The 17,265-nt window shown below is 45.4% G+C and overlaps 1 protein-coding gene across 1 annotated transcript in view; it reads right to left on the bottom strand.

Moving 5' to 3' along the window:
• Positions 1–121: 121 nt before the first annotated feature.
• The window catches only part of robo1 (roundabout, axon guidance receptor, homolog 1 (Drosophila)), a 169,472-nt gene continuing 152,328 nt past the window's right edge, over positions 122–17,265 (bottom strand). The window contains exons 19-30 of the mRNA XM_078284188.1: positions 16,350–16,376; positions 14,606–14,648; positions 12,617–12,771; positions 10,011–10,421; positions 9,097–9,213; positions 7,686–7,830; positions 7,140–7,370; positions 6,063–6,574; positions 5,781–5,942; positions 2,424–2,699; positions 1,552–1,754; positions 122–1,411 (exon numbers count right to left, since the gene is read on the bottom strand). Of these exons, the coding sequence (XP_078140314.1) occupies positions 1,397–1,411; positions 1,552–1,754; positions 2,424–2,699; positions 5,781–5,942; positions 6,063–6,574; positions 7,140–7,370; positions 7,686–7,830; positions 9,097–9,213; positions 10,011–10,421; positions 12,617–12,771; positions 14,606–14,648; positions 16,350–16,376 (2,297 nt within the window). The 3' untranslated portion in view covers positions 122–1,396. The remainder of the gene's footprint in view (positions 1,412–1,551; positions 1,755–2,423; positions 2,700–5,780; positions 5,943–6,062; positions 6,575–7,139; positions 7,371–7,685; positions 7,831–9,096; positions 9,214–10,010; positions 10,422–12,616; positions 12,772–14,605; positions 14,649–16,349; positions 16,377–17,265) is intronic.

Raw genomic sequence — 17,265 nt, 5'->3', positions numbered from 1 at the left:
GTGTACTAAATCATGAGAAACTGATACTGCATTCATGTTCAGGGTGAAGGAGGTTTATGATATTGCATCGTAAATGATTTAGACAGAAAAGAATCATGATAAAGGACCAAAGGAACATGTGTAGTTTGAACTTTTTTTATTCATCATTTTTTTTTTTAGTTCTTTTTACTTTTTTGCTTTACGAAACAAATGTTTGCAGATGTCCTATGAATAAACAACAGCACCCTTTCTCCTTTAGAACAGGGCTCGATCGCCCCTCTCTCTCCAAGAAAAGAGACTCTCCTTGTCCAATCACAACCTCTCCAGATTCCCAAAGTGACTCCTATTTCCTGTATCTAACATTCGTTTAAGTGCATTAGTAGACAACGTAACCATTTGGATTAATGTGCAATAGCTGGATTTATGGTCAATGCGAAAAGATATTTACATTGCAGCTATGACTCACATTAACTGTCTTTTTCCATCACTTGAGCTAGCGTCAGAACCGGAGAGGGAGACAATCATAACGCAAGGAGTCTCCTTTCAAACACAGCCATCGTAAACAGAATATCACCTTTACCTACATCATTATCATCGTCATCATCATCATCATCATCATCATCAGGATTAACTAGACTCTTTTGTCATACCTGTTTTCCTCCAGTAAGACAAAAAGGTTAATAGATAGAATGGTTTAAAATAAAGTTTAGTGATTGTGCTTTTAAAACCAAAGTAAAACAAATAACAAACATTGACGACAACACGAAACATAACAGTGCATTACAAAAAAAAAAAAAAAAAAAAAAAAAATTATCCCAAAGTGGCACTTTCTTGGGGCGGCTAAATAATATAGCAATTTACAACATGGATGGAAATGATAAAATAATTATATTTACTGGCATAATAAAATTAGAATTCGCAAAATAAAACAAGGAAGACAAATTTGAGGTACCACAATGGGTGAAACAAAAGGACATCATGTTTACACGTATATTTACAGGACAGTCCACCCCTCTCTGCTTGCAGCTATTTTATTACAGTAACTTCTGACTGTATGGGCTCTCAAAGTTCTTGTCAAGGCAAGCCGAGTCATGTCAATGTCTGGAGTACGATTTCACTCCATATTGCATTGGAATAAAACATAAATATACTACTGCGTATTTTGCTTTTGAATGCACCATTCTTTTATCCTCTGACACTCTTTCTTTTTTTTTTTTTTCAAAATGGACATAGAAAATGATAAGTTAGAAAAAACAATTGGTCTGTTTTCCGGATGTAAAGAAACACTATTGATGTACAGTATGATGTCAGCCAACATGATGGTGAAATACTGAGATATTTAAACTTGTAAGAGAAACAATGGCGCTCCACTCTGGGAAAATTCAGGACAGTTCCTCCTGTTCCTCCTCTCTATTCTTCAGCTTTCCACCATCTGGGGAGAAAACAACAAACAAAAACAAACAAAACAGACAGTTCGGTTAGCATTCATCTTTCATAACTGTCAGCTGTGATTAAATTTGCTACAGTCAAATCTGTTGAGGCGTAGCTTGTATACTTGATGTCGTCCAGTACCTCTAGGTCTTCATCTCCTGGCTGGAAGGCCCCTGTGGTGTTCAGGCCCATGTCTGCAGGGTTCCTGCGGCCCCCCGGACCCCCCTCTCCTCTCCGCCGGCCCCCTGAGCCCCTGGAGGACATGGAGCTGGAGGAGCTTGGGTCCCGCGGGCTGTTGACTGTGGGGAACTGTGGCCGGCTGTAGGGCAGAATGTCCTCTGAACCTAGGGACACAGAACACAATTACACTACATTGTATGCTGCATCAAGATAAAATCTATCCCTGTAGACTCGCAAAAAGCCCATAATCCAACATATTGCACATGGCATTGATAAATCATGAATAGAGGGACTCCTTAAAGGGGAATGCCACCCGTTTTAGGAATTCACATTTGTTATTTCTGTGCCCCGGGACAATTCGGCTAATGTTTGTGAACTTGCACCATTCTTTCCTAAAACTAGAAATCAGAGAGAAAACCTCTGAACCTGTGTGTGTCACTGGGATGTAAAATCAGGGGCTGACTTTGTTGATCCATACGTTTTTCGTGTGAGTTCTTGCACGCAAATGAGACTTAAATTCTGGTTCATACCTGTTAGTAATGCTAGAATATAATCTTAATTTTGGTGTGACAACTCAATTTAGTAGCTCTGTGGAGCCATAAGCTGCTGAGTTGAGTCGTCACACCAAGAATTTAAGCCTCATTTGAATGTGTGTGTCAGATTTTACATCCCAATGACATCACAAATTCAAGGGTTTGTTCTCCAGTTTCTAGCTTCAGGAAAGAGTGGTGTATGTTCACAAGTACTGACTGAACTGTCCTGGGGCACAGGAATAACATTTGTGAGTTCTTAAAATGGATGACATTCCCCTTTAACACTACATGGTGCTGTACCTGGGTGTTGGCGTGCCTTGTTGGCGGTGCTACCCTCATGTTTACTCCCTTTCCCTCCGTGAGCCGTCTTCTGTCTCTCCTGAGCGTCTCTGCGTTCAGACGAGCTGGTTCTGGGGTCTGAGCCCTCTCTGGGCCGGTAGCCCCCCGACCCTCCTCTCTTGTCCCGACCCTCACTTCCCTTGGGGGAAATCACTCCCCGGCCCTCCAGCGCTGCCTTGGAAGGGTGTGTAGGAGACTTGAGCACTGCTGGAGGTGGGATGGGCGGAGGTGGAAGATCTGGAAGGATAAACACAGGAAGCAAGATAACATTAGCCGGCAAGATCAAAAACTCCGGTTTTATTGCCTGAGACTGGGGGGACAGGAATCTGTGTACTCTAGGAACTTTAATGTGTATTATCTGTCACTCAGTTGTCCCACACCTGCAAGGTGATACACAAACACAGCTGCAGTGTGTGTACATGCACTCCGAGCTGTACGCACAGCCACGCTGAGCGGAAACTCCTCCGGACAGACAGTAAACAGAACAGATGACATTAGAGAGGCGGAATCTGGGGAGAGAATTATGAGATTGGAGAAAGAGAGACCGCGGAGGAGAGGGAAGAGGGGAGCGTGACGGTCAGCAGCTGGCTCTTTGACCTGCTCTACTTCCCCCGTCGATGAATCAATGCCGCTTGTCCTTGAGCCATTATTCATATGAGGCCAGCCAGTGGGCCGCCCGAGCACTCACACTTCACACAGCCATCTAAACAAAACACACAGAGAAAAGCCTCGTCTGCTAGAGAACGCCTGCGATCGATGGCTTTTCATCTTCTAATCAGCTTCCGACTTGAAAGATGGCTTTGTTGGTGGCCGGACCCATAATCCACACCGGATTAGAAAGTTAATACACATAGCACCGCCGCTAACTCATTACATCTAGCATCCTAATGTCCACCTTAGGCATTTTTAAACATTTGTATGAAACGGGCGAGACTTTGAGGAGAATCAAAGCTTTTATTCGCTTTTTTTAAACACTCGGGGCTAAAGGGGCAGGTGATGTCTTTGCCGTGTCTTGTTGGCTGAATCAGGCAGCTTTAATACACTTTCCTGATTATCCTCCACCTCCATCCACTCCTCCTGAATACAAAAGGGGCCAGTCAATATCATACAGCAGAGAGGCGTCTGCAGTTTTTTAATATCTCCCTTGCCTCCTGAGTCCAGCCTCAGTCAGAGTCCGATCAATGCCACTGTCTGTGAGATATAGCTCACTACAAGGCAGGAGCGGAGCGCCGGTTAGATTTATGAGGAAATATAGGTGAGGACAGAGCTCGGGTCTGAAGAGGATCTCTGGGCTGAGGAAGGTGTATTGGAGGCTCCTGATGGCTAAGGATGATTAGGGCAGGAGGGCTGTGACTGATGAAAAGAGACAGGAGGGGGTTAATTTCAGAGAGCAGGTAGACAAAGGCATTAGGGCCATATATGAATTATGTGGGGAATATAACCTGGGCGTTTCCACATCCACTGTGCAAACAAGAGCGAAATGAGTAGGTCAAAGAGGGGTAAGGGGGAGATGGGCTGGGCGGGGGGGTTGCTTCCCATGCTGCTTCACTTGTCTCTCTGCCATTTTACCGCTGTCTTAACCGATGGTATTTATGTGTATTTATGGTCATGCTGGCGGGATACTGGTCTCAGTCTGACCTCCACTAGGATGGACTTCAGACAGAGTAATTGGAGAGGTGGAGACACATAAAAAAAATCACAGAAATGCATAAAATTCATACGAATATGAATACACAACATGACATACTGTGTGTGTGTGCGTTTGTTTAGTACGCATGGTCAGTGTTTCATCTCTTTTCCGCCCTCCTTTAAATTTCATTAAATCACCTTGCCTCACCTATCACCGCAGCACCACTCTTCCAGACCACAGACGGCGTATTCGGGATGGGGGTGGGGGTGGGGGTGGGGGGATGGGTTGAGGCAATAACCTCCAAATGAAAAACAATCCATTCAGATCAAATGCAATCAGCAGGAGGGACTGATGGACAGACAGAGCTGCGGAGCCGTCAGTCCGCCCCCTCACCGCTCAAACAAAGACGGAGGAGAGCGACCAGAGCTAGAGGAGAGAGTGGAGAGGGATGGAGAGATCACTTCAAAGGGAGGGGCAAGTGGATGGGGAGAGGAAGGCAGGATAGAAGGATGATGGCAGGAGGAGGGTGGAGGACAGTGGAGGGGGGTGTGTGTGTGTAACAGGGGGGGTGTAGGATTTTCTGCAGTGATATAGCTGGTCTGGCTCCCAGTGAGCTGGATATTAAATCTCCCTGTCAAGTGCTTCCAACACTCAAGGACACCTGACACTAAGAGGGGAGCCAGCTCTGGGACAGCACATACTGTACACATGAGTATGAGTGTGGCCGCACGAGCACACACACACACACACACACATACACACACACACACTCACACATAGACAAATTAAAGAACGATCTATCCACAAGCTCAATTACAAGAGGAAACGGACAGAAAAAGAGTAGCTTTCTACTGGTATTCGTCACAAAGAATGATGCTGGAAAAAGTCAATTTCTCCTTTACTTTAACAAGGCTAAGCCCTTTCTGTCTGTGCACTGCTGCTCCTGTGTTTAGCCCCGGTTTGGTTTATGCACGGCTCCTGCCGAGTGGAGGGCGGCACTTCTGTATGAGCCAGAGCACCTGGATCAATTTCATTAGTGGCTGGGGTGGAGAGACATCCCAGTGTCAGCAGAGCCGGGCTGGGCACAGCTCCCCTGAGACAAACCCCCCCCCGCTCTCTTCCCCACCGTGCCCCTGGCCTCCAGCCCACCGCCAGCCCGATCTGTTCAGCACCGCCACAGATTAGGAGTGATGCCATGTATGCGCGCGCATAAACACATGAGGGAAGATGATTAAAACTCTGGCTTACGACACACCCGTACTCAGTCATTTGTGGACAGTGCATCGCAGTAAACCGCACTTTTCCCTTCCATATCTGTAGAGGGGCTAGAGGGAGAGCCATAGATACAAACTGGCCATCTGTGTACTGGAGGGATACAGCTAACTCGCTACTGATGCTACCAGGCTCTCATTCAGCCCGTTAGCATTACAAAGTCTTAATACTTACCATTTTGCAGTCTGACGGCACAGACAATCACACCGAAAATACAAAGTAGATATTTGGCTCACTGACAATCTTAATATCTTCAGTTGGGAGGAATCTACAAGCAAGGGACATGTGTATATCCTGCTAGTGTGTTGTTTTTTCAGAATTTGTTTGGAGTTGACATAGCAAAGTGTATTTTAATGTATTTTACCTTTTGATTGTATTTTTTTAAACGTACTGTAGTGTAGTAATAATAAGTGTACCTTCGTTGTAGGCTTCACGTCGCTGGTTCACTGGGTGGGCTGTAGGATGCTGTTTCTGCTTTTTAGGAGGCCTCCTCTGTACGGCTGCCATACTCATGTTGCTGTCTGTAGACACCGGGCTGCCGGGACGGTGGCCCGACGGGGTCATTTGGTATTTTCGTGCTGAGAAGAACAAAAAAAGAAGGGGAACTCTGATTATTCCAATCCTCAAAATGCTTGAACAGACCGTATGCAGTGCCATTTCTTGTGGATGTGGTCCTCTTTAGCCAATATAAACCTTACCTGAAGCTCCTCCCATTTCCGGGCCCTGCGTGTTGGGATACTTGGCCATCTTGAGGCCTGTATACTCTGCGGCCGCGGCAACCGCTTGGGCAAAGTCGGCATCTGTGAAGAAGGATCCGTCCGAGGAGCTGACGGCGCTGGACCTCCCCGACGAGACGTTGTCCTCCTCGGAGGCCGAGCCCCATCCGTTGATCATGGATCCGGTCACGGAGCTCTCCAGGTCGCCCACGCTGGACGCGGGCGTCTGCTCGAGCCCCCGCAGCAGCAACCTCCGCGGATGCATCTGGGGGTGGTGAGGGTGCGGGTGGGGGTGGGTGTGGTGGTGGTGGTGGTGGTGCATCTTGGCCACCTCTGCGTCTGTCTCGTCGCCTTCCTCCTCCTCTTCCTCCAACATCTCCTCTTCCTCCTCCTCCATGCCGTCGGTGTCCAGGGCCAACGGGCTGGAGATGTAGCCGTACGTGTGTGAGGGAGAGAGGGGCCTCTGAGGGGGTGGGGGGCTCACAGCATGGCGTCTGCAAAAAAGTGAAAACACACGGCATCAGAATCCCATCAATCCCAGAATATTTTATATATACACTACCAGTCAAAAGTTTGGACACACCTGATTGAATGTACTATGTTTTTCATTATCTTAAAGCCATTTTGATCTAAATGCTTATGTTTAAATGCTTGAAATTTGTTTCTTAGACAAATAGTGAGTTTTGTGAAGTTGATGACTATGTGAGAATTTCTTTCCAAAGCCTTTGCCTTTCAAGGCAAAGGGCGGCTACTCTAAAATATGAGATAGTTTTGATTTGTTTAACACTTTTTTGGTCGCTGCATAATTCCATTTGTGTTATTTCATAGTTTTGATGTCTTTACTATTATTCTAAAATGTGAAAAAAGGAAAAATGTGTGTGTCCAAACTTTTGACTGGTAGTGTATATATTATGCATAAAAGGCTTTTAAGATTCACTGACTATTTATATGCTTTGCAGACCATTTTTGCAGGAGGTTACAGAGGAGATGCATTTCCTTAACATCTTAACATAGGCTGATAAAACTCTTAGTAGACCATGTGACGTCATGTGTGTGTACCTGCGTTCGTGGCAGTCGGCTGTGTCCTGGAGCATGGGCTGCATCTCCTCCTGGGGTGAGGGGGTGAGGGTGGCCGTGGACTGGTGGCTGTAAGACACGGCAGCGGGGGACGAGGCCGCCCCTCGGACGGGGGGAGTGGGCCCCCTCTCCATCTCCTCTTCCTCCTCCAGCTCATCGGGCTGCAGGTACATGCGGGAGGGGGGCATGGGGCACTGCATGTCTGGGTCATAGCTGTCAACACAGAGAAACAAGCCTCGTTACCTTCATATCACTCGCTGAAAACATGAATGTTTTTATATACTGAAACCAGGAAAACATGCACTAAATATTCATGCCGTCCTTCTATCAAGGTTTGACACATACCTAGCATTAATACATAGAAAAACCCTTAGGGCAAATACTTGCAATGAGTGAAAGACACGGGAAAAATGGCAGGAAGAATGAAATAGTATTCAAATGCAGCGTGTGTGTGTGTGTGTGCATGTGTGTGCCTGTCTGATTGTCTGTGTCTTTGTGTCTGTATGTGTCTGTGCAGACATGTCCCACCTTTCATCCATCGATAGAGAGTACTCCTCTGTGTTCCGACATGGGGGTGGGTTTGCAGGGGGAGGGGGCAGCAGGTCAGCCCAATTCATTGTGCTCTGTTTGGGTAGTTTGGGGGTGCGCACTCCCTTCTTCTGACCCTGACTCCCTGCTCAAAAAATGAAAAAAAGAACTCCTTCAGTCACAAGACACCCACGCACACATGCCCACCCCTCATTACTCCTATATTCTCTCTGTCTGTGAAAAACACCTCCATTATTAATGTCCATGAAATTGCAAGGCAAAAAAATAAAGAAAGAATTGACAGCAGATAAAATGTATTAACAAGCCTTATTTTGGCTAAAGATTGACATGGATAAAGAAATGGTCATTTTACACGAGAGTGCTAAGGCTAATGCAACCCCCCCCCCCCCCCACACACACACACACACACACTTTATGTAGTCACTGCAAAATGTGCACACATACCTCTCAGTTTGTAATTAATGGGAGATATTATCAAAAACACAGCAATTTTTCAACAGCCAAGAGAAAGGTTAGGTAGAAAATAGTAGAAAAGGGGCCAATTAATACCAAAGCATTAGACTTGCGAGCCAATGAGCTGTGAGGTGTTGGGAGCACTAAAGGCTTCTCTTTAATGGCTTGAACTTCAAATGCAATATCAGAATGGATACATGGCATTAAGGTGGCAGTGTTGCATGCCGTCTGCAATGTGTTATCATTTGTCCTTGTCCATAGACAGACACTGAGGCTATGATGAAATTAAGCTGCTCTATACTAGAATTAAAGTAAAGCCAATTAATGGATGCACCACAAACTAAGCAAGGACGAACAGACACATAAAATAGCCAGAAAGCAGTTGAACACAAAAGAAAAAAAATGATATGAAGTAAGGGAGAAAACAAAAAAGATCCCTTTATCAAATTTACTTTAAACATCCCTTGGATGACATTGCACCCACAAAACAATGGGACAAGCAAATGCCTGGCATGGATCTCATGCCTTTGTGTGGAGGCATTGTTGTTGCTTTCCTCATCTCTTTTTATTTAGCAATTTTCCACTCTCTGAAGGCATCTCCTTTTCAATTTCTCTTCAAGATAGGCTGACATGGAAATTAATCAAATTACCATTTTAAAGCATCATGCATTATTAGCGTCTCAAAGTGATTTATTGCTTTAGAGGAAAACTGGGATTTTCAAATGGAGCTTGGGGGGTGAATGTGATTACGTGGTTCACAACAATAATAAGCTGGAAAAACACTTAGGCAATTAAATAAAAAACGAGTAAAAATACCTCAACTCAACAATAAAACTCCAAACAACTTTAAAAGAGAGCGAGTCTTTGGATATGTGAGATATCTGATTGCCCTTCCCCCCCCCGACCAGCCTTGTCCTTTTTGCCCCACCCCCCTTACCGGAGGTGCTACTGCTGCCGCGGTCAGAACTGTTGTAGGAGCCCCCAGTGTGGCTCTCATGGGCCTGGTTGTAGGGGATGGTGGCCGGCATTGGGCTGTCACCTCCTCTGTAGCGGTCTGATGGTGGGGAGAATGGAGTGTATGGTTAGTACGGCCCTGGGCGGATATCTCTCCAGCAAAGCAAAGCATCCACTTTGTAGTTTGTAATGGAGAGGGAGATGAAGGAGAACGGAGAATGCAGAAATCTCTGTTCTTAGCCATGTAAAAATACTTCACATTGGCTATGTGAAACTATACATTGAAATTGCACACCAAACACAGTGTAGAATGTTATTGAAGGCAACACACATGCAGTTCATGCTTAGTCATTTGCGGGTGAGTACTAGTGATAAAACATGCAATATCTGCACATAAATCTCAAAACTATCACACCAGATGTGGTTCCTTTCTGCAGGCGAAACAAGGTGATGATAGTTTCAATCAAAGCATCTAAGAGCCACCAGTTATCTTTGTCTTTCCTTGAGAAATCTGACACCAGAGATAAACCCTCACACCTGTCTTCATCACAGAAAGACAACCCAGATTCTGTACAGAGATAGAAATTCAGGCCTGGCCCACAGTTTAGTCCAGGCAGAGATTATTATGTGATTGCATAGAAGGTGACGAGGGGTTACATGAATGCCATACAGACAAAGATGGGCAGAAAGAAAGAGTGATGATGTTGATATTGATAGGACTGAAAGGGAGCAAGACAGAACCAAGGAAAATATGAACATGAAATTCTTCTAAAGGCTTCCACAGTGAGGCTGAAAGAGCCGGGAGAGGAGAGGGCGGAGGGAAAAATCAAGTGGAGGAAGATCATGGCTTTGAGTTGACCCCTTTAACCATGGCTGCTGGGGATTCCGCACACTCACCCTTGTTCAGCTTGTTTTGCTCCATGATGTTGTACTGGAGCTGGGAGCCCAAGTCCTGTTGTTTCTGCTGCTGGGTTGGGGGGGGCTTCCAGCAATGTTTCTCATTCACCTCCCCTCCACCCCCGACTCCTCCTCCTCCTCCTCCTCCTCCTCCTCCGCTCCCTCCGGTTCCTCTGTCTGTGTTCATGTTGTTGCCCATGATGGAGGACTGGATGAGCTGGGTGGTGGCGTAAGGTGTAGGCTGGCCCCCCGGCCCCACAAAGCGCCCGTCTTTCAGGTTGGGGCTGTTGAAGGTCTTCATCTCATTGATCTTGTTGGACAAGTCTACGTCTCCATAGACTCCTGACTCTGGCACCATTAGGTTGGTCTGCTTGTTTTCCATCTGGTTGTTATAATTGGCGATGCAGTCGGCTGGAGAACATGGGGAGGGTATTTAGTCAATCTTGCCTGGCTTTTACTGCTGATCATCTTAGTAGCAGTGTGCCAGGAGGGTGTATAGTTTGAAACAACAGGGGATCATCAGATGCAGCACTGACAGAAGTTACTAGAGGAAAGCGAGTGTTGCAAATTGAGAAACAATTTACATATTCATTTCTAGCTTTTGAAAGGTGACTCTCAGATAGACACGTCTATTTCAGTTCAAACTCTCCGTTTTGTTTGCCAAATGATGATCTGCTTTAGGTGAGTGACACGGTCGGTATTACACCTTTCTGCTCTGCCTTTCTATCTCAGTCTCTTCTTAGTCTCACCCGTGACTCAACGTGGGTGTCATCTCTGTTCTTTTCCATCTGACGGTGGGGGCGGCTTTGCTCATTGAGAGGGACAGAGAGACATGTCTGTATCAAAGACCTGGAATGAGGCGCGCAGTAAAAGCACAGCTCCACTGACAGATCCAATTTTCCCTGGCTCATAAAATATTCAAATCCTCCAGCAGATCTGAGAGCCAGCCTTGCGGTAAATACCAAGGACAGCCATAGGTGCACATTGCTCGTGCCACCCGCCTCACATTTCTGCAGCGCGGAATAGCTCAACACTTCAAAGGTTGATGTGTGAAAGGGCCCCTATGGCTGAGATAAAGGGACATTAACTCCTATTTCTTTGCTCTGTCACCTAGTCAGTGATCCTCTTAATGTTCACAGAGTTTAGGTTTGGCACGCACACAAAGCATGCGCCTGGCAAGCTCCTTAGTGTCATACAACGGGGGTGTCATGCGATGAGTGAGGGCTGCCTGTAGCATGTTATTCCCTCTCATACAACTCACACCGTGTTAAGGTTAAACACTTCAAACTCAGAAGTCAGATTAGGGTTTTCCCTATCCTGATGGTGATGGGTTTGGTTTGACAAATAGCCTACACCTGGATTTCACAATGTCTTTTCGACCCTGGGTAAGATGTTTAACCAAATGATGTACAAAACTCATTGGCTTAAGTCTACAGCATGAATTATTAAGCCTCATTGGGAAAGGTTTGGAGTGAGAAACTAGTGAATGGCTGGATGGATATTAGGCAGAACAGCTGGATAGAAATTATGGGCTGCCCTCAAAGGCATAGTCCCAACGTGCAGGATTTTGCACATAAAGCATATCAATGTAGTCCAAGTTTCCGAGGATGAGGCTGTTTAAAATTAGGGTCACGGGTAAAAATTAATAACCTTAAGTCCTGTGTCATCCAATCTGTATCAAGAGTTTTGCTGCCAGCTTTGCTCTCTTCTATTTCCAGATAGGTCACCATTCTGTGTGTGTGTGTGTGTGTGTGTGTGTGTGTGTGTGTGTGTGCATTAGCGTATGTGCGCAGGCGTACACGTTTCCGAAGATTTTGCTCCCTTTTGTTAGTGAAAGCTGCAGTAGTGCTGACTAAACTAAAAGGCCACCTGGTGGTGTACCATAACTCTCTCTCCCTCTGTTACTGTCCATCTCTCCCCCTATTCCTTTACTTTACCCCCACTCACGCTCTCTCCCTCTCCCTACACATTTCAGTGTATGCTTCAGCATATACAATTTATTCTTCATCACTCTTTTCCTCCCCCTTCCATCTGCTCTTCCAGGTGCACCTTTCTCCCTCCATCATTCTCCCTCTCTCTCTCTCTCTCTCTCTCTCTCTCGCTCCATCTCTTTCTCTGGTTCTGGCCACCGTCTGCAGTCCAGCCTTGACCTCTACGCCCGCTCCACATTTCTTAAATAACTGAGCACTTAGGGGAAATTACATTACCGGCTATAACAACAGTATGGAAATCAGCAGAGCAATTCGATTAGCAACAGAGTAAAGCCATAAGCCCCTTCCAGTGCGCTCCTTTTATTTCCTGCCTAAAACAGCTCCACTTTAACCTCAAATAAATCAAACACACAAGCACACAGGCACTCTTAATCCTAATATTTCTCCAGGTTTTTCTTGTGGAGACCTGAAGAAAAGAGAGATACACAGAACAACTCTCCGGGGAGCTAACCCAGATATCAGATTTTACTTCCTTTTGCACTGCAGATCCGCTAGTCTCTGTGATTCTTATCTCTACAGTTGCGGGGAGTATTTTGTCGAGGACTGCATCAGTGCAGCTGGGGGGTGTGCTGATGAGGTGTGTTGCCCGAGTCTGGCAGGGTCTACGGCACTTACCTGGGCGGCTGTACGTTGCCAGGTTGCTGTCACTGTTGCCATTGCCTGCAGTGCAGCAGTTGATGCTGCAGTCGTTGTGGTTGGAGCAGGAGTTGGGCCACGTGTCAGCCAGCCAGGGCTGAGTGGCAGATTCCCCAATGTTCAGCAAACCAGGCCTGCAGCGAATGGGACCAAATGGTTAACAATAGCACGGGACCGGGCCAACACAACAATGACATTGGATTCAGTGAACTGAAACGCCTACAGTAACAAAATATAGAACACATGTGAAAGAGAAGACTAGGGTTGAGTTTGTGCTCTGTTTATCTACCCAGTCTATCTATTCAGCAGGGCTAAGAATAGGAAAACTAGGATTCCTGCTCCAGTACTTTTTGCCTATATATAAATATTGCCTTTCCCGACTTCTTCTCTTGTTCCTTCCCACCACCCCCCCTTTCCTCCATTGGCCCAGGGTGCACATTAGAGAGAAGCCCAGCTAAATAGATTGTGTGCGCTTGACTTGCCCACAGCCGATGACACTTTCCCTGAGCCCTCGTGAGCATTAGCGATCCGCTTGGATTAGACAGCCAGATAGAATTCACTCCCAATGTTACGAAATGCACGTCCTCAACAGCCAGTGAACCACGAATGTTCCCCCAGTAGATTCCATGGTGTCACAGAACATCTCTATCATATTAAAAGTTTTGTAGCTACACAGAGGGAAAGAAGTGAAACTCAAGCAACAGAAGAGAAAGCCATGGGGGTAATGGATACCAGTCCTTCACATGATCGTCTGGCTATCCATCTCTATTGTGTCCATGTCTGACTCCTTACTGCAGCTATTTCTTTTGCTTTTAATCCCAACACTACAAGATCACTTGTTCAACAGGATTCTACAATCTGACCTCAGGCCAAACATTGGATGTTTGAAGAGCTGAGACTAAATAGCCTCCCATTTCTCAAGAAATGAATCAATCTACCATACAAAGAGCCCGCAGGCTACTCTACCAGAGCCATATATTGTTTCAGTATTCAAATCTCCACAGAATGACTCCCAGTTTGCATATTCCAACACTAAATTAGCATTGAATTACATTTTCTCTCTTTTCCCTATTCCCATTCAATTGACTCAGTTGTTGGATTCATTTTTAGTAATGAACACATTTGTCTTGTACAGCCAAATACAATCTCACAATAGCCCTTCAATCACCCAGGCAGTTGCGTGTTGATATTGAATGGCCATTGTCTTTGTGCAGAGCCGACATAGCCATGCTGCGTATGGGATTCAATCACAGAATTGGATAATACGATGGCTGTATAGATTCACCACTGGTGGCTCGACGCTAACTACCCATAAACACATACGCACATACTGTGATGTGCATTCTCTACCCTGTGAGTAAAGCGAGGGCAACACATGAATACATATTGCCTCTATTTGCCTGAGTACTCAATTTCCATTTGTATTTTCCAACTGTATGAAAACATGCCAAACATCATCCTATGGATAAACAAATGTGGGTGTTGAGCAAGTTCATGCAGTCTTTGCCAAGCCTCTCTCTGTACATTCTCACTCTTTCTGTAGAATGCGCCATTCCACAACACATAAAAGCTATCACTGCTATGCATGTATCTCCATTCATGTTTTATGGTGACGCTATGGCACAGCCTTGTGGTTAGATGTGGCTTTCCTCCATTTGGGATGAGGATGGGCGGTTGGCAGACTAGAAGGTGCTTTGTTCCTGTTAGTATCATAACATACTTAATGCGCCTCCTTACCCCTCCTCTGCTCTACGCTGATTTAGGAAGTCACAGCACTCCCCCTAGTGTTCCTTTGGCAAAAGTACACTTACCCATCCTCAACTATTCAGGAGATTTAACACCCTATTTTATTTGTGCTCCTAAACTTGATTCAGTTCCAATCATCACCCAGTTCCTCTAAATGTCTTTAATATTTGAAATATCACGATACAAACTCATATATCTACAAACAATTAATAAATTCCTTACCTCCCAGCACTGCTTACAGCTTCTCCACCTCTCTGATATGCCACTGTAGAAAAGGAACACATTAGCACAATAATGAGTTTCCAATATGATTTAATCATTACTGCCACTATCATTATCATCATCATCATCATCATCATCGTCATCATCATCAGCCAGGGACTAAGTGCAAGGTAAACAGAATAACATTAACTTGATTTTGAATTGGCAGCCTAGTGTGTAATAACAGTTATGCTTCTCTTTGTGTGTGTGTGTGTGTGTGTGTGTGTGTTTCTGTGCGTACGAGGCTGTGTATGTGTGTGGCATAATTTAGGCTGAGTCACACACACAGCAACAGGGGGAGGATGTGTAAGAGGCTTATGAAGAACGGAGATGCAGAGCTCTTTGGTCGTCTGGCATGGGTTCAGTGTGTTTGAAGCTCTGTGCACTGCAACTTGGACTCTTTCAAGGAGCTCTAAGCTGCCGGTGTGTGAAGGAGAGATAAACTTCCAACTTTAATTACAATCTCTTCCCTGAGAGGAGAGAAGGTGGGAGTGGGGAGGTGGGGAGGGGGAGGGGGGGGGGGGGAGTGGCAGGGCCTCAGCTGTGTTGGTTCTCTGACTCCCTTTCAAAACAGGAAGAGGGAAAAAACTTGCAGGACTTGGCCTCTGCGGATAGCCAGAGGAGCTCTCAGATTAGCTCTCTTTAATGCAAACCAAAGTCGAGCCTTTCCAATCACAATCTGGTTCTAGATTAAAATCAGCATAATATACTGTAACAGCCTGGTTTTATACCGGGTGCCAAGGCGGGGGGATTTTCTGCTTAAACAGACAGAACCCTAACCTCAAGCACTCAGGACTTCAGCCAATGAAACACCAGCTGACTAAATGCGTTCCACCTGAAAAAGTTCCAGCAGTTCATGAAACAAGATTGCAACAGTAAAATTATTAGACCTGATCGCAAGCCTCGAGGCGGACGAGAAAAACAACGCTCTTACAGTTTAGACACAGCCTCTGCACAGACAGGATTAGTCAGTTCAACCACAAACACGCACACTAAGTCTCTTTCTCTCTCTCTCTTTCTCACTTTTACTACCTTTCACCCATTCGCTGTTTCACATTCTCCCTCGCGCCAAGCCCTGCCAGCACCTCTGACACACTTCTATGGGACAAAGAATGTCAGATGGATGAAAGTGCATGGGAGAGAGTGAGAAAGAAGAGAAAGGAGGAGTGGACTGCAGAGATGCAAACGCTCACGTACACACACAGCGAGAGATAGAGGGAGAGAGAGAGAAAAAAAAGAGAGAGAGAGAGAGAGCTTTTCTTTTATCTGTTTACGCTGTGTCACTTCAATTCACAGATAACCTCCTTAGCTCCGCTCCTCCTCGCCTATCTAATTGGTGTGTTGGAGTAGTGGTGTGTCATTCTCTTAAATCCCGTCTGAGGTTGCCAGCAGCCCTTTGATCAAGTTACCACCAGTTTTAAGAGCTTCTTAGTAGTGTGGTGTGCTCCTCTTTAAGGATTACATTCTGACATGACCCAAACATTCGGTGGAACATCTTTTTTTCTTGGTAGATCCTAAAAATGTGACAATTATTGGCTCCTTTTGGTGATACCAGCTGAGTGTCCCTCTCTGACTTCTCTCCAGTCAGTCAATAGCTCTAATTAGCTATAACTGCGGCTGTTCAGAGCATGAAAGGGAATGTTTCACAGGTATGGAAAATGAATAAAAAGAGATGCCACTTGTAGACAAGATGCTGAGCGCTTACCTGTAGGTGTGAAAGTAAAGGATGGCACTGTCGGTCGAAGCAAAGACAGGAGGAGAGAAAAAGGAGAAATAACATTAGGAAAAATTAACACTCAATTACTGTACACCAACATGAACAGGATGTATTTCTACTCTCTGGAATTAGCTCTAGTGTTATTTATCTCATTTATTACCACAGACTTTCAGTTACAGTACACACACACTCATTACAAGCATAACACAGTTATTTACTGCACTTCCGCTAAACAGTATATTGAGTATTTTGTGTATTTTGAGCTGTATTCACACGCTACTTGCTGCCCCCTAGTCTTTGATCCCATCAGACATCCCCGGACCCCAACTGGGGAAAGCGAGTGTGGAGCCAGCTGCTGGTTCAAACTCAGGCCCAGGCTGTCAGAGGCCTGCTGCGAGCAGGTCACACACCAGGGAGATATCTGTTGCTATCTCTTACACACACATCATCGCCCACACAGCTCAATTACTCACACTTAGGCATGGAAGGAGCACTTGTGCAAAACTTCAACCTAAGTACATTTGGTTTGCCTCTGTTACGGCTGCTGTGGCCTCTGGGTATCTATACTGTACCAGCATAAAACTGTACTTAGTTTCAGTATATTGTTGTTTGCCTCTTTGAAGTACTAAACATGTGATACTACAATAAGCATCATAATTGATACAGCATTGCAGTATGTTGTCATCCAGTATACTGCCATAGATATGTGTTTTTTTTTAAGATTGTTGCTGTCTGCCTTCAACTTAACAATGCATCTGACTGAGACACCCGAGAACCGAGATATTGCTGTTGTCACATTTTCATTTCCTCTTATTTCTATAAACAATCCTTTCATACCTGAGCCAACAAATGTCCTGTAAATGCCACAATCATCTCATCATGTTTGTATCTCGCCCCTTGAAGC

Source organism: Centroberyx gerrardi, chromosome 6 (genome assembly GCF_048128805.1).
Source record: "Centroberyx gerrardi isolate f3 chromosome 6, fCenGer3.hap1.cur.20231027, whole genome shotgun sequence".
In the NCBI taxonomy this organism is placed as follows: Eukaryota; Metazoa; Chordata; class Actinopteri; order Beryciformes; family Berycidae; genus Centroberyx; species Centroberyx gerrardi.
The sequence above is the reverse complement of the archived record's forward strand: the minus strand, read 5'-3'. Positions and strand labels throughout refer to the sequence as shown.